Here is a 21543-nt window from a genome sequence, read left to right on the forward strand (position 1 = left end):
ATACCTTTCGATTTTTAGACCAAAACTGTGTGTTCAGTAACTTTTAATAATATTGGCGTTACATTAGGCTTTATTGTATCTAGTTTGAAAGCCATCGCACAGCTTGTATAATTGCAGGCCTGACTATTCACATCAAGCTATTGATAAATTCATGTATATGTGAATAAGCAATTGTATTTTCATCAATTCACAGAATAAAGTACTGACTAGGGGCTTACATAATGCATTTGAATTAGTGAATTAGTTCAGCTGTATTCGACTATTTGTCACTCCTCCACTCCATTGGATGGTCCATGAGCTGAGATAGGGTGTGTTGCAAAACTTCAATGTCCATTGGTTAAACTGTCTGGGTTAAAGATTATGTCCCGCCTTCCTATTCAACCCCATACACGCGCGCTTCTGCCTGTCACTGCACGTACACGCTCGCGTCCTCGTCCTCTTTGGTCCTGAGGGTCTGACATTCCTATTCGTTTCACGCGCTTCGGTATATAAAGGCTCCCTGTTGTCGCGCAACATGTCTGTGTCACCTGATAAACGACGAAAGATGGAGTCAGCTTTAGAACAACTGAAGAAATACACAGTGGTTGTTGCTGATACGGGTGACTTCAACGGTAAGACTAGACATAGCTACAGGCTCTGAAACGCTCTCTTCCTTTAGCAAGCAAGTAGACGATGGCTGACTAATGTCATCTTGATGTGTCAAAATTAAGAAGAAAACAGTGTTCGCATTTGTTGGTGTATTTCAGTGATGCATTGACGTGCGGTAGGCAGTACGCTAGCCTTAGCACCAGTGCCTGCAAGCTAGCTGCAGGCCGCCACAGTGCTTATTAGCTTGCTAACTAGCTTGATGGCTAACTTCTCCCAGTTAGCAAGGCAACAAGTTAGTCAGCTAGACAAGTAGTTCACGCTCTGAACACATCTTTCACTTTGCTAATCCGATCTAGGTTATCAATCACAGCATTGCGCAGTCTTGACCATACGGACATGAACCTGGCTCTATTTTATTCTTCACCCGGTACAGTATAGTAACTTGGAAAAGGTTTCTTAAGCATTTTGAGAATTCACCCTAGTCTGACTAGTAAGCGAGCTAATGTTAGTCAAAGTCTGATAGAGCAGCATAGTGGTGCATCCGTGAAGTTAATGTTTAACATTTACCTGATGGCCAATCAAGCAACAAATGGCATTGGGTCATTAGGTGCATTTAATGTTATACTTTCTACGTAGTTAATTACGTTTCTAAAATATGCCATGTAGCCTAGTGAGTAATGTCACTTTGATGTTCTAATCTTTAATGAGAAAGTAATTAGCCTGCGCACACCCTGAGGCTTCAGCCGCTATTACATCCGTACAACTAAAGCGAGATGTGCAGAATTGCTTATGCACTTAAGGTTAGCCGTTTAGTCTCTACAAAGTTAGGAACATTAACTTGAGTCGTTCACGCCAGTCACGCATGTTGCTAAGTAGTAAGGTCGTGTTTAGGTCACCCATGTGACGGTAGTTAATGGGTTTAAAATGAATATATGCACACCACAGAAATCCCTCGTGATTAACGAGGGACAACAGGTAACATGATATTTGAAACCTTGATCAGGAGTTGTGTGGTGTACATTATACGATTATTCTTTGGATGCTTCGAGCTGCAGCACTTGACTTATGCTTTACTTTATTTAGTAATGTCAATAATGCTTGTGGGCACGGGTAGACCATGATGAGGAAATGTGTGTTGGGAAATTCCTCCATTTCTCTGGTTACAAGGTGTCAAAACCTTTTTTTCTAAGATTGCCTCATGCTTGTAAAGTCACAATGACAAGACAGAAATTGACGTCACGAACGTGGGTTTGAGCTGACCACAATGGTTACTCTTTTCCCCAACAAGGTTGATGCCATTGCTATAACCAGGCCAATGAAATCAGTTTATTTCTATACATCCTATCATATTCTGTGTATAATAGATGTCTTCAGAAATGAGTCTAAACATCACCAGAGATGATACACTGGAAGTTATTTAAATATGATGATAATATAACATGATCTGCGCTGAAATGCAAGCTTTCTAAAGCCGGTTCCATAAATAAATGTTGGAAGAAAGCTGTCCAGTAAACTTAAAACAACTAATAGATACGTGGTCATCTCTGTTTGGATGTTTTTTTTTCTGGCTGAATTTCCTCCTTCCTTGTGATGAGCCCTTTAGGCAGACTCTTCTCCAATTACACGCTTCTCTTCCTCATACTGGCAACTTCCTCCTAACAAGTGTTTGGTGGGTTAAGTGAGTACAGCAGATTGTGTACATGGCTGTTCAGTTCTGACTGATGGGCAAGACATTATTTTGATATTCCAAATTTGTACATGGTGTATGGAAATCATTGCTCTTGTAATATGTCTTGATTTCCCAAGACCTGACCTGCTTGGCTAGGAAAACAGACTGATGACATGCACAAGGTTGCTGAAATACCATAGTTGCAGAATTGATTTATTTTTATTTTTTGGCTGTGGCCAGTATTCATTGCACAGAGTGCAATATTAAGAGCAACTCTGTTGCCTATTCCAGTTCTTTGCGCCCTCAAGGTTACTTTGTTGGTAAAACGCTCTATAAGTTGGCACAGATCCAGTCTGATTACGACACAGCTATACTGTTTCGGTTTCCCATGCCCATTTGGAATTTCGTTGCATCTGTTCAGATTTTGCGGTGCTAAAAACGTCTCTTTCTTGGGTATGATTATCAATTATATGACCTCATCTACCTCGTAGGCTGTGTCAGTTGGCAACAAATTTCCTTGTAGTGTTTTGCTCAGCCACTCCCAGAAATGCTCCCTGCCCTTTTTACTACACCTGGATAACACAGAAGTTGACAGTTGGTCATGCCTTGGTCTTATGTAATGTGTGCCTCTTATATGAAATGACGTATGGCAAGGTTATTATTTGCTGTACACACAGTGAAAAATTATTTTTTTGTCTGTAAAGATGGCCTCGTCAGATCTAACCTGTCTAAATATGGCCAGAACTCCTAGGCCTAATCTGAATGTTTTCTCACCTCTCTGTCCACTACATTGTACCCTAAACCCTGTGACATGCTTCACGTGTGTTCATTACACAATGACAGGCTGCAGTCAGTTCATGTGTGTGCCATGCACTGGTCTTTAGTCTTTGAAAGCTTCATCAGCAATTATGATGTCAAATCAATTTGGGTTCTGCTGTTAGTCATGGTTTGTACATTTTCTTTGGTCATTTTCGGTTTTTATTCTGAACATTTAAATGTGTTTCTAATAACTTGACCCAGAGTATGTCATTTGACTTTTGGACAATAGTATTAGCTACACCAGCTGTATTTGTTGACAGACAACTGTATGGAAGCACCTAGATGCGTAAGAGCTTACAGGCTTCAATTGTTCAGACTTGTTTGTGGACCACAACCTGTGTGCCGCCTAGTGGTTCTTTTGAGGTACTGGCAAAATAGTAAATAAAATGTCGGCCCATAAGGGACTTGCCAAATGGTTATCTGAAGGGAAGAAAACATCCTTGTGAAATTAAGAATCTAAGGTATACCATACTTACAATACAAGGTATGCCATACTAAATTTCATGTACAGACCTTGGGATTTCTTTGTATACAATTTGAAATCATGCTACACATAGTCCTTTTAAATAAGCATGAGGAAGGAAGAGGAAGAAGGACATGCATTTTTTACTAATGTACTGAACAGAGGCGTCAGAGTGTCGACCTCAATACTTACACAACATTTCTAGTCAGTGGACCTGACAGGCTGTTCAACCAGTTTTAAGTGGAACCAGACATCAGGTAACAAAAATTGAAACTGAAGCAGGCATGGTTATTTTGACATGAAGTAGGCTAGTCTGTCTGTGTTTCTGTTCCTGATTATTGGTGGTAACAGTGCCCAAATGCAAAGAGAGGACATTGGGGTCACAAACAGGGCTCTGGTATTGCTAAGCAACAATTGAATCCCAGAGTAATTCAGCTCACTGGTGCAAGGAGCGGAGGGCAGAGCCCTGAACAATGGCCATGCTGGACCACAGCCAAGCACACACACAAAGCCTGATGGGAAGAGCTGTTGTTTAGTTTGGCCATTATTTTGTGCCAAAATGTTTTTTGTCTGTCTGTCTGTTCCCCTTCCCAATTTGTGTTTTCATAGTTTATGGGTGTTCGGTTGATGAACACAACTTGTGTGTCTGCTGGAGCTCAATCTTAATCTCCTTGCCTTTTTCTCTTTAGCTATCGAGGAGTACAAGCCACAGGATGCCACCACCAACCCCTCTCTCATCCTGGCCGCTGCCAAAATGCCTGCCTACCAGCACCTTGTGGATCAGGCCATCAAATACGGCATTGCTAAGGGCGGGTGAGGCCAGCGAATGTGCACTCGAGCATTACAGTGTTGTTGCTCATATATCTTAGACAAAAAGGCTGAATACAAATACAATATCTGATTAAATGGAAACTAAATTTCTGTAGTTTGTTTTGCCCAACTAATGGTTTTGACACTTGATGTTTAACAGGAGTGAGGAGGAGCAAGTTGACAACATCATGGATAAGCTTTTTGTGAACTTTGGTGTGGAGATCCTGAAGAAGATTCCAGGCAGAGTCTCTACTGAGGTGGATGCCAGGTATGAGCATATTTGTTTTGCGTCACTATTCGGAAGCCGCAGTGTCCAAGACGAAGTTTCATGTTTAGTCATTTTAGTTATATGCAGAAAAATATGTTGGACCTCAATGGTTATTGGGAACTCAATTCCTTTTCCATACAATGCTACTACTGTACTTGGAAAAAGGCCAGGACATTTCCTAGCTGCCTTATTCATGATTCTCTCAAATTTCTGTTGGTTCACTTGTAGAATGTTAGTTCACTTCACCAGTCCTTCCCATATACCATATAACTGATATAGTTCACTTCACCTGTGCTTCCCATAAACCATATAACTCTTCTTCAGCCATGTGCAGAAGCTGCAGCCTTTTGGATGCTGGCCAGATATACATTTGTGACTCATGGATGTGGTGGATGGAGAAAAACCATTGCCCTAGTTTAAATGTCTGGGTTTGAAATACATGTTCCTTTGCTCTGCCTTCACCCGGCCCTCTTCTGTGCCAGGCTGTCCTTCGATAAAGATGAAATGGTGGCAAGAGCATTACGGCTCATTGCCCTGTATGAGGAAGCTGGTGTGGGCAAGGATCGAGTGCTGATCAAACTGTCTTCAACCTGGGAGGGAATTCAGGCTGGCGGGTGAGTCATGCTTTCAGTTTGTTTTCTTTTTTTTTAACCTGTACACTCAAATAACTGTATATGTGCATGTGTTTACCCTTTTGTCCTTGACTTGGCTGGTATGTTGTTTTTGTTTTAGACATCAAGAGTGTGCCTCTTCTGAGTAGTGTGCAAGTCTGTGAGTCTGTCCTTGATGTTCTGAAATGTGAGTGTGTCTGCTGTCTGCTACAGGGAGCTGGAGGACAAGCATGGGATTCACTGCAACATGACGCTGCTCTTCTCCTTCGCCCAGGCTGTGGCCTGCGCTGAAGCCAAGGTCACCCTCATCTCTCCCTTCGTGGGCCGCATTCTGGACTGGCACAAGGAGAACACAGACCGCAAAAGCTATGAGCCCCATGAGGACCCAGGTACACACAAAGGATGGCCGATTCATTGATTGGTCTGTGTCAGAAAACACGACCTACTAACAGAAAACCAAGTTTTACATGATGTACCCAAGACTGTTCACTGTCTTGTATAATTTTAGTCCAAGAAACTTAAATTAATTAATTAATTAGTTAGTTAATTGATGCATCTGCTTATTTATATCCCAATGCAAATTCCATCCTTGGTAAATGCAAGGCTTTTCACTACAGGTGTGGTGAGTGTCACAAAGATCTACAACTACTACAAGAAGTATGGTTACAGCACAGTTGTGATGGGCGCATCCTTCAGGAACACGGGTGAGGTGAAGGCACTGGCCGGCTGTGACCTGCTCACCATCTCCCCAGGGCTGCTGGGAGAACTCAGCCAGGACCACTCCGCAGTGAAGCCATGCCTCACCCCACAGACGGGTAAAAATGCCACTAACATTACATTACATTACATAATGTCATTTGGCAGACGCTTTCATCCAAAGCGACGTACAAGGATGTATACACATTTTATGTTTTTTACACTGATGGCACACTGCACATCAGGAGCAATTAGGGGTTCAGGACCCTTCGACAGGGAATCGAACTAGCAACCTAGCAACCTTATGATTACTAAACGACTTCTCTACCTCTACCACCTCTACCTCCTGTTCCACTGTACCAACCTTTATTCCCTTGCACACTTAAGGCAAGACACTACTATTAATAACTTGTTACCTGTAATTAGGTGTTTTAAGACTGACTTTAAAAGACCCTTATATCCTCCAGCCAAGGCCTGTGACTTGAAGAAGGTGCATCTGAATGAGAAGGATTTCCGCTGGACGCACAATGAGGACCGCATGGCTGTGGAGAAGCTCTCGGACGGAATCCGCAAGTTTGCAGTTGATGCCATCAAGCTGGAGACGATGATTAAGGTACACCAAGATCTGTGGTCTGTTGAAAAGAAATAAAGACGATTATTTGGTAAATTAACGTTTCACCTTATGGATGGAAGGTTTGTGTACAGTCTGGGCCCATTTAATATTGTTTTCCTAATTTGTCACAATCACATGTTCTAAAACAGGCGTTCTCTATCCTCTTGGTGTCCCCCCCTCCCACCCTGCAAGTCTTTTAACTATCCGTGATCCTTGCACACCTGATTGATCAGTGTTACTGCAATGCTCTTGGTTAACTATATCCAGTGTATCGAGCTATTTAAGAGTGCCAGTGACAAGTTCAGTCACTTATGCAGAGCAGGAGGGGACTGGAGCAGGATTGATAATGACTGTTCTAAAAGGTTTAAGCTGCCGTGGAGTAGACCACCAGTGGGCGCAATACTCTCACTAGTATCCTCAAATTCAAATTTCCACTTTTCATAATTATATATTAACAAATGTTTTTGTTTTGTTTAGGAGAAGATCCTTAATGTAAAGAATGGAAAATAAAGGGACGGGAGACAGAGGCAGGGGCGAGCACCTGCGGGACCAATCTCACCCCCCCCCCAGCAGACCACCTACTGGTGCCTACCAGAACTGCACCGTCCACCTACTGGTTGGGATTGACTCTGACTACTGATAGGTCTCTATTAAAGCAGGCATTATTCAGCTTTAGACTTGACCCCAATAAGACTTGCTAGTAATGGACATCTCCTGGTGAGTCTGTCAAAACTAAAATCCTCAAGGATAGACTAATGTCCAGTTCTGCTGAGCAGTGACATTTGAAATAGCGGACCAACTGCCTTGAACTTAGGCACTGATCACCCTCCATAAGGACTGATCCCTACTGCAAACTGTGGATCGACGACTCTTGACTTATCTCAAAATTATGACCATTCCTAAGAAAAGATTTGTATCATGTTTATGATTTATAGCCCTGTCATTAAAAACCTGCCATTAAAAACACAGTGGTGTTGTGTGGATTTATTTACTTGATTTGAATAGTTGAAAAGTCAAATTGGCAATATGGTTGAAGAGGAACTGATTGGAAAAGGTCAGAGCACATGGAGGCAAGCAGTTGTGTGAGTGCCTTTCAGTTTGACTGAAGGGAAATGCAATCTAATGTTAAGGCTCGAGCAGTGGCGGATCCTGAAAAAAATCTCGGGGGGCAATTTTTTTGATAATGATTAAGGCGACCTATTCAGTAGGTACATTAAGTTATCCGATTTACTCATACAGCAAAACCTTTTTGTCCACTATTGGCAGCAACCAACAGTAATATCTCCCCTCTTTCTACATAGCTAGAGTAGCAAGATACAAGTGGAACGCTATGGAAGACACATTAAATGATCCCACTTTTTCATTATCCACACGTCTCAAATGTTGTATGATGTAACCAGAGATGGGCAGTATTTCAATTACTTGTATTTGAAAAACAAGTTAATTTGCTTTTGAGTATTTTGTAATTTGTATTTGATAGGGACGATAAAAAATTGAATGTAATTTGTAACAAAATACTTTAGAGTGGAGTAATTTTGTATTTAAAATACTCAAATTACTTTCTCCAGTGTTTAGGCAGAAGGAGATTTTTTTTCTGTCGGATTCTACCACGAGAACATCTGATCTGCCTCTGAATGTCATTGTCGAATCAGTCAATTAGCCAAAGGTGTTGCTTCTTATGACCCGCCCCTTTTTGGGGCAAAAAGGAAATTACCCCAGACCTCTCTCATTGACTCTCATGTTAAATCAATTTTTTTCACAAAACAGGGTTGTGGTCGAAAACTTAGACAGCTGTCTTGATTGTCAATTTATCTTCATTAGTACATCGACTTAAAGGAGGTTCTTTCAAAGAGCGAATCGAGTTGTTGCACTGAACGTTAGCCATCTTGACAAAATGTGACTTGATGAAAGCCGTGTGATGTCCTTACACGCAATTAGAGCTAAGGTCCGGGACAAAATCTGGCACTCTGCGCCTGGGCGAGACTCTCCACTTTGTGAATGAGGCGCACCTCACCTAGGACGCGATCTGGCACTCTGCGCCTGGGCGAGACTCTCCACTTTGTGAATGAGGCGCACCTCACCTAGGACGTGATCTGGCACTCTGCGCCTGGGCGAGACTCTCCACTTTGTGAATGAGGCGCGCCTCACCTAGGACGCGATCTGGCACTCCACGCCTGGGCGAGACTCTCCACTTTGTGAATGAAGCGCGCCTCACCTAGGACGCGATCTGGCACTCCACGCCTGGGCGAGACGCTCCACTTTGTGAATGAGGCGCGCCTCACCTAGGACGCGATCTTGCACTCCGCGCCGCATTGCATAGAGGCAGGGGCCCGGGCGCACATGAGACTCTTATTACAGATCTAAGCCTACTATAAACGTTGTTGAGACTCGCACTAAAGATCTTACTCATTCTCACAGAGACAAAACAAATAGCTACACGGTAATTTATCTGTGTGATGTCACATGTGTGCGCCAGTGTTGTCAATCACATGTGGGCGCCAATGTTGTCAAAGATAATCTGTAACTTGTGGAAGTTGTATTGTTAAACGGTGAGTACTTTGGTAGATTAAAGTATAAACTTTGAATACAAATGCTAGTACAACTTCTATACGTTATCTGTAAGGTTGTGAGTGTGCAGTGGTAATGTAAGTTGGATTTGTAAAACGTATTTTAGGAAATAAATGACATTGCTTGACGTGTAGCTATTTGTCTCTGTTTTGTTACCGACTTTCAACTTAATAAAAATCTCAACAACGTTTATAGTAGGCTACGTGTATTGTTTTGTCTCTGTGAGAATGAGTAAGATCTTTAGTAAGAGTCTCAACAAGTTTTTAGTAGGCTAAGATCTTTAAAAAGAGTATCATCGGTGCCAGATCGCGTCCTAGGTGAGGCACGCCTCATTCACAAAGTGGAGAGTCTCGCCCAGGCGCGGAGTGCCAGATCGCGTCCTAGTCCTTACCTGGCAATTACGTATGACGAAAGCACGGTGGGGATAGCCCTCCCGGAAGCCATAGAGATTGCAATGAGAGCCCTGTGGCGGCGGTTACGCCCGACTCACATTGTTGCGTTGGAAGCCGTTGATGCGTCAGGGTTAACGCATCCCCATTCACTTTGCATGGGGTGACGTCATCCTTTGCCGAACTGAATTGTGGCTCCGTTTGGTTCGCGTGCGTTGCGTTTCATGCTTTGCTCGCGACAAGAGTTGAAGAAGGTTCAACTTTTCGACAGGCAATGCATGCGTCAGCCAATCATATTGCCGTTCATGCATAACTGACAGCACAGGCACTAGCCAATCATATCCCGTATATGCTCACGTCTACAGAGCGGCAAACTCAAAAAAAAAAAACATGGCTGCCAAACTCCGTAGATGGTCGTATTTGTACCTTCAAGTTGGTTGTTTGACTTTTTTTTGGTTAGATTTTTTAAAAGTTACCGAGAAATAGACACTGTACAATGTAAAAACCCCTTTATTGTAACTGAGAAATACGTATCATAGGATTTGCGAGGTGTCTGAGCACACTGTCTAATGATGGGTTAGGGTTAGCATGCTACTACTCACAGGGTAAAAGCTTACTAATGACGTGATTGGTTTGTTGACCTGTCAATCTCACTATAACGTCTCCGTTATCAACAGAACCCTATGCGCCAAACTCCTCCTCCACCGTCCGTTGCATCAACGCAACAATGTGAGTCGGGCGTTATGCCCGACTCACATTGCTGCGTTGGAAGGCGTTGATGCGTCAGGGTTAACGCATCCCCATTCACTTTGCATGGGGTGACATCATCCTTTGCCGAACTGAATTGTGGCTCCGTTTGGTTCGCATGCGTTGCGTTTCATGCTTTGCTCGCGACAAGAGTTGAAGAAGGTTCAACTTTTCAACAGGCAATGCATGCGTCAGCCAATCATATTGCCTTTCATGCATAACTGACAGCACAGGCACTAGCCAATCATATCCCGTATATGCTCACGTCTACAGTCCGGCAAACTCAAAAAAAAAAAACATGGCTGCCAAACTCCGTAGATGGTCGTATTTGTACCTACAAGTTGGTTGTTTGACTTTTTTTTGGTTAGATTTTTAAAAAGTTACCGAGAAAAAGACACTGTACAATGTAAAAACCCCTTTATTGTAACTGAGAAATACGTATCATAGGATTTGCGAGGTGTCTGAGCACACTGTCTAATGATGGGTTAGGGTTAGCATGCTACTACTCACAGGGTAAAAGCCTACTAGTGACGTGATTGGTTTGTTGACCTGTCAATCTCACTATAACGTCTCCGTTATCAACAGAACCGCATGCGCCAGACTCCTCCTCCACCGTCCGTTGCATCAACGCCTTCCAACGCAACAATGTGAGTCGGGCGTTACGCCCGACTCACATTGTTGCTTTGGAAGCCGTTGATGCGTCAGGGTTAACGCATCCCCATTCACTTTGCATGGGGTGACGTCATCCTTTGCCGAACTGAATTGTGGCTCCGTTTGGTTCGCGTGCGTTGCGTTTCATGCTTTGCTCGCGACAAGAGTTGAAGAAGGTTCAACTTTTCGACAGGCAATGCATGCGTCAGCCAATCATATTGCCGTTCATGCATAACTGACAGCACAGGCACTAGCCAATCATATCCCGTATATGCTCACGTCTACAGAGCGGCAAACTCAAAAAAAAAACATGGCTGCCAAACTCCGTAGATGGTCGTATTTGTACCTTCAAGTTGGTTGTTTGACTTTTTTTTGGTTAGATTTTTTAAAAGTTACCGAGAAATAGACACTGTACAATGTAAAAAACCCTTTATTTTAACTGAGAAATACGTATCATAGGATTTGCGAGGTGTCTGAGCAAACTGTCTAATGATGGGTTAGGGTTAGCATGCTACTACTCACAGGGTAAAAGCTTACTAATGACGTGATTGGTTTGTTGACCTGTCAATCTCACTATAACGTCTCCGTTATCAACAGAACCCCATGCGCCAAACTCCTCCTCCACCGTCCGTTGCATCAACGCAACAATGTGAGTCGGGCGTAACAAACATGAAAAAAAGGATAGGGAACCACTGACATGGGCCCGTCATAATAGCCTGCACCTGGCCCCGTGGTTACTACGTTACGCCACTGAATAGCCCAAACCTGAATGTTCTGCTAAAGTATTTCCTGTATTTTAAAAATACAAAATACATGTATTGTATTTTGTTACATTTACTGGCAACAGTATTTTGTATTTTATTTTGATACATTTATTTGAGGGGTATTTTGTATTTTGTATCAAAATACATTTTTATGTATTTTTGCCCATCTCTGGATGTAACCTAGCTGAACAGGACACATGATATGTCCACTAACAACATAAAGAAGGGGGCAACTTACGTCAAAACCAACGATATTTATTGACTGATCTTGAAAGTATTGGCTTACAAAAGCAAAATAAGTCATCACATAAAACATTATTTAAAGTTAGTTCACACTGTGAAACCTATGAAAAGTGACAGTGGTATATAGATACAGACCGCGTTAGCCACTTCACGACCGTGATTTTCTTTTGTTCCAATTTCCCTCCCTTTGTAGAAAACTGTTGAATGGATACTTTTGGTCTAGGGTTTTTTGGTCAATTTATCTTCAATATTACGCTGACTAAAAAGAAGTTTCTGTCAAAGAGCGGATGAGTTGTTGTGCTGAACAGGTGCCATTAGCCATCTTGACATGCCTTTGTCGAAGCTGTGTGACGTCCTCATTGCATTTTACCATAGGCTTTTGCGTCGCTTACTTATGACTAGACTTGGAGGGGCGAGCCCTCCCGGAAGCCATAGAGAATGCATCTGTTTTGTGAAAAAAAACGCATTTAACATGGGAGTCTGAGAGTCAATGGGAGAGGTCTGGGGCGATTTTCATTTCGTCCAAGATCGCCCTGAAGGGGCGGGGCCATTTGAATCACGACTCTAGGCTGACTGAATGACTGTTACCTGATTCGACAAAGACATACAGAGGCATATCAGACGGTCTAGTGGTAGAATCCGACAGAAAAAAAATATGAAATTTACATTTACATGTAGTCGTCGAATTTATACATCAGGAATTATCATTTTTTATTTTCTTCCTTTTCCCATAGGCAGTGCGTCGCCCCAATCGCCCTTATGGACGAGCCGCCACTGGGCTAGAGGGTATGTTGTAAGGAAGACTTGTAGGGTATTGACACTTTTTAATTGGAGAAACTGGAACACAGATCTGTATTTCACTCGTTAATGATTGATATCTCAGGTAGCCTACTCGCTCCATTCTTTCTTTGGATGTGTTCATCCTTTTGTTTCTCTTTGCTGGGTGTAGCTTCAGAATCTTTAATATTGTCTTGTTCTTTGTCACAGGGAATCAGATGGGCTTTGAAATAATGAAAAAGGTTTGTTATAATGATGCCAGATGTTTGCATACAGTACTCCTCATCTTTCAGAAATGAATCGACTGCCCAGTCATCCCTCAAAGGGAAGGCCTGCAAGTGGCCACTGTAACATTCAACTGCAATCTCTTGGATGACACTAGCACTAGATTCTTCCCGTTCCTCCAGTCCAGACTGGAAGGTTGCATCTTTCTCTACTTCTACATCTCGCTGAACCAGAGCACACAACTGCTCAGCCAGCTGAAGGCATTTAAGGAGGCTATCTTTGTCCGCAAAAGAGACAGGGAAAAGTTGGGCAGACAAATCTGGCCACGAGGTCTCTGAACACATTTTTTGCTCCGGGCCAAATGGCCGGTAGATGAAGCGGAAGCCCATCACCTTCAAGGCCATCTTAACCGCTTTCAATCAGCTGTTGTCTGTTGATGGCTCGCTACTGAAAAGTAAAATGTTCTTTTATTAGCACATAGAGTAGATTATCAACAATAAGACATTTTTGAAATTAAGGGAAACAATACACAACCTCAAAGAAAACTGTAATTTTAAATCAAAGAATGGCACATTAAATGATACTTCTTTCTCTACTTCTCACATTTTCATTGTTAAGATTAATGAGGCTGGCCTGTAGCAAAATCTGAATTTCCGTGATGTAAAGTAGACCAATCACAATAATGTTGGCGATTTCTCAACGGATGCATAGTTTTGCATTGAGTTTTTTTTTTTTTTTTTTTTTAGTTTTTTCAAACCATTAGATGGCGCCATTTCTCCACAACTGTCACGGGACTATTTCACTGGTAATAGTGCCATTATTTTGGAGTAGCCTATAGTTTTAATCAAGTATTAAAATATACCCACTTGCTCAGCTGCACTTTATCTTCTGATGAGAGACCTTTGAGTTTGTCTGCATTAAGTTGATAAGACCTTTGTTTGTAAAATGGTGTTTAAGCTTTACCATGCACAATTAGTGACTCAAAATTAGGCCTACTTCCAGTCACATTCTTCCCTAGTGGCAGTGCTAGGAAGGAAAAATCACTGTGTTCTAGTCGTTCAACATAATGTTTCAAAATCTATGCCTGTTTTTTAACAGTGTAATTGTTGCACGCTTCTTATCTTAGAATATGACAGAGCAACTGAAGCAAATCTATAGAATAACTCCGTACTGAAAACTCTGTTTTTTTTATGCACATTAGAAACTCTTAACCCTGTGAACCTGGTGATGAGATGGCGAGCTATACCAGATTGTGGATGCGGTGAGGCCAGGTTTCACATTGTTCTATACTGTTTATACTTCATTGTTGCATTTCAAATTTGTGAAGAAATAAACTGGTCAATTGCTCAACTGTTCTTTGTCGTAGGCCTACCTCTCCTTTGAACCTAGGCAGATATTTAGTGCTTTTATAACATAAGCCCCAGACAAGTGCTACACACATATTACGTTATTTCTCACACAGCAGGAGTGTGCGAATAAGACTTCGGGTTAAGAGTCTGTATTTGGGGGCGGGGGACCCGGGCCTTGCTGATGAGGCCAACCGCAGAAGGGAAGAAGCTGCTCTGGTGGCGCGAGGTTTTGGTCCTGATGGACCGCAGCCTTCTGCTGGAGGGGAGTGGCACAAGGATTTTGTGTCCAGGTTGGGAGGGGTCAGCCATAATCTTCCCTGCACGCCTCAGGGTCCTGGATTCATACAGATCCTGGAGAGATGGCAAAATGCAGCCCATCACCTTCTCCGCAGAACGAATGACACGCTGCAGTCTGCTTTTGTCCTTGGCAGTGGCAGCAGCGTACCAGATGGTGATGGAGGAGGTGAGGATGGACTCAATGATGGAGGTGTAAAAGTTCAACATCATTGCCTTTGACAGGTTGAATTTCTTCAGTTGCCGCAGGAAGTACATCCTCTGATGTGCCTTTCTGATGGTGGTATTGACCTGTTTATCAAATTGAAAGGCCGAATCGAATATTACACCAAGGTTTTTGACTTGGGGCTTGACCAGAGTAGACAGATTGCCTAGGCTGCTGGTGGTCAGTTTGATGGAGTCAGGGGGGCCGAATAATATAACTTTAGACTTATTTGACCTAAATTCACAGCAAAACTTCTATTGCTGAGTTAGGATGAGAACCAGCTCAAAGCAATACCACTAACTCCAACCCCACATTGGAGACGGTCAATTCAAATGTTGTGATCCACTGTGTCAAAAGCTGGTCAAGAAGAATCAGAACAGCACAGTCACCGGAGTCAACAACAGAGATGAGCAGGTCATTAGATATTTTTAACAAGAATCAGAATCAGAAACAGATTTATTGTCAAGTAGGTAAGCCTACCTGAAATTTGCTCTGGTGCATGGGTGCATACAGTAAACATAAAAACATAAAAACACAAACATACACACACAATAAGTACTACACATAACATAAAACATAGAAACACACTATAACATAAGTACTACAGAACACAGTATGGAAACAGATCCGCAAAAGAGATCTGCAAGGCACACTCTGCTATGATGAGCCCTAAAACCTGACTGAAATCTTTCTTATATGTTATTTTGGTGTAAGTGGGGCAGCAATTGGCAGAGAATGACCTTTTGAAGAACCTTAGGCAGGAACAGGGGCTTAGGGATTGGTCGGTAGTTACTCAGGAGAGTGTCTACGTTTTGAGAGCTGTTGATTATAGAAAGAATGCTGAGATTGGCTACGTCAAAGACATACCTCAGGAAAGCACTGGAAAGCAGACCTCTCCCATGGACAACTGTAAGTTTCAAAGATGTGACAATGCCGTTGTTTGCCAGCACCATGAGCAATGTCCACACGAATGCCTAAATGTCAGAACAACTTCAGAAAGAAAAAAAGAAAACCTTTTAATTTGGTGGATTTGTTACATTACACATAATAAGTAATAATATTTAACCTCAAGATTTAAACAACAAAATGTATGTATGACCATAACTGCAGGAACTACACAGTAAATCACAGAATTATCATGGCTTATTAAAATAGTTAGTTTTCACCACATGGTCAAACATGGCATTACATTATCTTGTCACTAGTTCTGTCAAAATGAAACATTATTTGCCTCTCATAATACTCATATATAGTTTCTTATACCTCACAGGAACATACAGTGCCCTCCACAAATATTGGCAACCCTAGTGAATATGAGCTAAACAGGCAGCTTGCAGACATTTTTTTTTTTGCATATAAAGTGATAATATAAAAGGTGATATTTAAGCAAACAGATATGTGTAGGGGAAAAAGTAAAATACATAAATTAAAGGCAATGTGTGTGTGTGTGTGTGTGTGTGTGTGTGTGTGTGTGTGTGTGTGTGTGTGTGTGTGTGTGTGCACTCCAATCCCACCCAACACTTAGAATCCATTGCTCATATTGTCAATGGATGTAATAAATACAAAGGACTTTATACTGCACGCCACGACCGCATTGTCGACCTCATTGCTAGTACTGTTAAGGGAGTATTCCCCCCAAATGTGTCATTATACAAACACTCCCGTATAATACCGGATTGGTTTGGCAGCTCTGATGATGTGTTCTGCAACATCCCTAACACCCCTGATGTCTTTTTCTTGGACAAGGTTAAAAGGGAGGTAATAATCCTGGAAGTAGCCTGTGTCTATGACCTCTACATGGACATAGCCTTCCTTGACAAACTGACCAAATACCAGCCCATTGTTGCTAAAATAAGAGACCTAGGCTATACATGCAAGCTGGTAGTTTTGATATTTGGAAGTCTGGGGCATGTCCATAAGCTTTCGGTCAGTGGGCTACGACTGGCAGGACTTAGTAAGAGGCAATCCAAACAACTAGCAAAGTTCTGCTCTGTATCAGCTGTTATAGGTAGTCTTGCTGTTTGGCGTAGGAGATGTTTCTTGTACCCATGAGTCACTAAGCTGTATTTAACCTCTGAGAAATGTTTGAATCCTTTCTGTAAAGAATATGATTGGTGGATTCAAATAAATTATTTAAATGTGTGTGTGTGAGGTTGTAGGTAGTTGCTCTTTTTGTCTTTATTTTTGTATCACTCTGTTTCCCTAAAGTATCTTGTTATTTTGTTTATTATAGTGTTTGGGTATAGTTTGTACCATTTATGTATTTGGTTTCTAGAGTTTAAAGTAAGTTTTTCCATATTTAAAATATGTTCTATTGTGTTATGCCACTTATCGAGGTCTGGTGCTTTTGGTTGTTTCCATGCTTTCGTTATTTGTTTTATTGCGGATATACGTAGAATATTGAATAACTTATGATTTGTTGTAATCATTTTACTTGACAGATTTATACCTAATAAATTCTCTATATTCAAGACTTGTTTTATTCCAAATATATATTTTACTCCTCTTTCAAATCCCTCCCAAAATCCATTTAATACTGGGCATACAAAGAATATGTGACTATGGTTTGCTTTTTGTTCACCACAATTCCTCCAGCAGCTTGACCCTGTTGTTTGCATTCCCCTACATCTTGCCGGTGTAATACAAAATCTCTGCTGTAGTTTCCATGCGAATTCATCCCAGTATTTTGATTGTGTAATTCTGATGTTTCCTTTTATTGAGTCCATCCAGTCTTCCATTGTAATTTCGATGTTTAATTCTTCTTCCCATTTATGTTTTACTTCGGATGTAACACAAGTAAGTTTTTGTACTATCTTGTATATTTTTGAAAGTTTACTTTTACCTGTAAATCTGTTTTCCCTCAAATATTGTATCAATTCGTTTTCAAATTCTTCTGGTGGATGTTCCTTAATATAACTTCTTATTTGTAGATATTTAAAAAAGTATTTTTTTATCCAAATTAAACTTAAGGGCAATATTTTCATATGATTCAACTACTTTATTGTTAAAAATGTGTGCGTATGTTATGAGACCTTTAGTCAGGATCATGTGCCATCTCTCTTAGATATGCCAGGTTAACTTTTATTTTCAGTTTTTTACAAGCTCGTTTCCAATTCCTCATTGTATTGAAAATACAAAAGCTATGTCCTGTATAGTTTTTTTGTGCTTTACTTTCTAGAAAAGGTAATGTCCCTAAGGATAAGTCACACAGTTCTTTTTCTAAATCAATCCACTTAGTTTCCTGGTTTTTATTCATCCATTTCAGTATTATTTGAATTTGTGTTGTGTAAAAATTGTTTTCTAAATTTGGCATCGCTAAGCCCCCTTCTTCTCTCTGTTGAGTTAGTGACTGCAATTTAATTCGATGTTTTCTGTTATTCCATATAAAATTTGAAATTATTTTGTTCCATACTTTGAACTGGGTTTCAAGAATCACCAGTGGCAGGGCCTGAAACAAAAATAAAAACCGTGGTAAAACCATCATTTTATTGTATCTACCCTTCCCAAGATACCATCTGGGATTGTCTTCCATTTGTTTAAATCCTGCTTTATTTTATGTTCCAGTACGCCATAATTAATCTCATACAAGTCTTCCAGATTATTACTAATATTAATGCCAAGGTATTTTATTAAACAACTTTGATGCTGGCACAGCTACAGTTTTGTGGAAGGCCTTTTATTCTCCTGCAATGTCACGTTTGCCTTGGCAGAAACTTGACACCACAATGACAAAGCAGAAGTCCTCATGGGAATACAAATGGCTATAGATGAGTTGCCCGCACGATTGGAATTACAACGGAACTGACCAAATAATACCACTGACCAGCTATTCTAATAGAGACCTAAGCATTGTGTTGAGAATCGTAATTATAATACGTTGGCGTTGTGAACTTGAAGCAGTTTTGCAACAACAAGTGTATGAGGGCTGTGTGCAGAAGTGAGTGTAATGTAAGGTCAAGTAGAAAGGCCAAGGATAAGACTTGTTTTAGAAAAACAGGCCAACAGGTGCAGATCAATGGTGACAGCCAAGCAGTCATGGGGGAGTCTCTAAGAGATGCTGACAAGTCAAGGACAGACAAAGCCTCCAAATAGGCTTTTTGCAACATTGTAAGCACACCAAAAATTTGGTCACGAGAGTCCATTCACCCAAAAGGTTCCCTCGCAACAGGTGAACAAGAATATTCTGATTGGCTAAAGCGTGGATAAAATATGTGGAGATTAGAGAGAATATTCTGATTGGTTCATTTTAGATAAAGTTTGAAGTTTGTGATTTGCATAAGTGACGAGTTTTTAATTAAAAAGGTTAATGCACTGGGTTTTTGATTCAGAGCTGCTCCATGGACCACCACTCTTGTTTTGGATAAAATGTCTGCAAGGATTGAATAAAACTTAAGTTAATCAACAGTTAATCGCACTTCGGACTTCTGACTCTGATTGAATCTTTAAGATTTGGAGACAGTCGTTTTTCTTTACAACAATTGCTTCATGATATTAGTGTTCAATAATTGTTAGTATAACATATTATTATCAAGTGAAGAACTGAGCAAACATTTCTAAAACTGAACAGTGATGGTTCTAAATAGGCAAATTGTAACTTTTAGGTAAGCAATGATTTAGCTGTGTGAACATGATTGTTACGTCCTGTTATTCCATGACTATTTTTGGTGACCGATTGCCAGGCCTGGTGACTAACGAAATACATGGAACAGCTTTCCGTAATTAGGATACAAAAAAGGTAACTGTATTCTGGCACAGTTACAGAAAAAAAAGACATATTTAGATTAGAGATTCTTTTAGCAGAAATTGGGGTTTATTAAGAGTATTACACATTAAAAATACATCTTGAAATGCAGAACATTATGCTATCATCCACATGCACCCCTTACAATACACCACGAGAAGACAACAGAGAAAGTCCACGTGATGACTTCGAGTTCATGTTTTCTTTCCTTAGCTAGAAATATTGACACTCTTTTCTCCTCAAAGCTGAAAGTGGGTAGAACATGACAGTGCGGTGCACCTTATGGTTCCCCGCAGTGAAAATACTGTCGCTATCCAAGGACTCCACATCAAATTTTAAGAAGCATTTACAGGCAAGACCAACACTGCTTACGTCTACACAGACATCCAGTCAGCTATGGTTAAAGGTTAAAGCCTACTACGTAATGAAAAGGGGGGCCTTAAATAACTTGGATGATTGTGTGTCGATAAAACACAAGCCCCTTCTCCATTCAGCATCAACTTTCTGATAGTTGAACTTCAGTATGAGTTTTCAATTACAAATCATGGAAATCTACAGTATAACAGCAGAGACAGGGAGATCCAGACTGGTTATGGCATCATGTAATTTATCCTCTACCACAAAATGCAAAAAGGGAAGCACACTCTTGTTAAACAATCACTGGTTTATTGTCTTTATATTTGATGCCAATAATACAGTTTGATTGACCTCTCTGCGGGGTATGTGCAGTTGTGGTTTATATATATTGCGGAACTGACCCGAAAGTACATTGATTTAAATAAAAAACTATTTGGCTATAGCTTTACCTCTTTTATTTCTCAACAATTGACTTTACCCCCCCCACCTCAAATGACCTTCCGTGGCTCTGTAGAATTCAGATAGTAAAATTTGGAAAATGTCTTCCAAGTTTTTTCAGGAGAGTGGGTTAGGCATCCCCTCAGATACCAATCTGGGGATGCCAGTTGTCTGAATAAAGACCCACGGACTGCTGCTGCCTTTTCGCAATTCCTCAGCTGCCACAAGGACCACAGGGGTCAAGGCCACAAGGACAGAAGAGCGCACCCTGAGACGTTGCCTCCCCTTCTCTTTGCCCAAACATTCAAAGATTGTGTTTGACAGAAGTGTCCTGTAGTTTACAGTCTTCTCAATTCAGCATCAATGTGAAGTGAAGTGAAAGTGACCTTATAACGTTCTGGTAGTTGCACATCACTATGAGTTTCCATTGAGAAATACAAATTAAAAAGTCGCATTTCTCAACAACAAAAAAAAGTCGATTTTCTCAAGTGCACATTAGCCTATATGTTCAAAAAACTAAAAGACTTATACTTATCGTCAAGGTTTTACTACATGAAATGGTGCAGGGTGTTCTACAGTGTGCACAGTCTTCCAGAAATGAAAATAATCCAGATTGCCATCCTGTGGGAGTGTTTCTGAGGGTTCAATTTGATGAAGTATGACTGCAAGTATTTCGTTCGATGTTTTAAATTAAACTTTTAGGCTACATATTTTCCTGATACTTTTAATCTAATTTTTTTTTGTAAATACATTAGGTTTCTGCCACTTCCAGTGTGTTACAGTTTGAGCATCTTTTGCACACCAGAGCAACTATATGGTGCATAATGCAGAGAGGTGATACAATGTACTTCACAGGAATCTCACTACAATTGCAACTGTCAGTATTACTTTTAAACAACACATCTCATGATAACGGTTTAGGGTGTGAAGTAACTGTTCTGAATGTGCATGCATATGCATCAACCTAATCTATTGCAAAGTTGACCAAACATCTTTCACTGTAACATAAATAGAGTGAAATACAATGGGCTATACCCTTTTCTCAATTTTGGAATACCGCATTATGGGGGGGGGGGGGGGGCACTATGGCGCAAGCAGTAGCCCCGACCATATATTGGTTTGAATTTGACCCGCTGTCATGTCTCAAACCCACTCCCAACCTCTTCACTCCATCTCATTTCCTGTCCAAACCTTCACTGTCCTATTTGAATAAGGGTACAAAGACCCAAAACAAATCTAAAAAAAATAAATAAATGAA

At 41.0% G+C, this 21543-nt stretch overlaps 1 protein-coding gene across 1 annotated transcript; it reads left to right on the forward strand.

Moving 5' to 3' along the window:
* The first annotated feature begins 460 nt into the window (after window positions 1-460).
* On the forward strand, window positions 461-7486 carry taldo1 (transaldolase 1). The gene is made up of 8 exons (XM_080843288.1): window positions 461-611; window positions 4229-4352; window positions 4510-4617; window positions 5100-5231; window positions 5442-5617; window positions 5846-6043; window positions 6392-6537; window positions 7015-7486. The coding sequence occupies exons 1-8, from the start codon at window positions 515-517 to the stop codon at window positions 7045-7047; spliced, it is 1014 nt and encodes a 337-aa protein (XP_080699414.1). The 5' UTR covers window positions 461-514; the 3' UTR covers window positions 7048-7486.
* The last annotated feature ends 14057 nt before the right edge of the window (window positions 7487-21543 follow it).

This window comes from Sprattus sprattus (assembly GCF_963457725.1).
Source record: "Sprattus sprattus genome assembly, chromosome: 8".
In the NCBI taxonomy this organism is placed as follows: Eukaryota; Metazoa; Chordata; class Actinopteri; order Clupeiformes; family Clupeidae; genus Sprattus; species Sprattus sprattus.

Coding starts and splice junctions, on each gene's coding strand:
- taldo1 (XM_080843288.1), top strand. CDS start 515: ATGTCTGTGTCACCTGATAAACGACGAAAGATGGAGTCAGCTTTAGAA. Junction 4,618..5,099: donor TCTACTGAGGTGGATGCCAG/GTATGAGCATAT, acceptor CTTCTGTGCCAG/GCTGTCCTTCGATAAAGATG. Junction 5,618..5,845: donor TGAGCCCCATGAGGACCCAG/GTACACACAAAG, acceptor TTTTCACTACAG/GTGTGGTGAGTGTCACAAAG.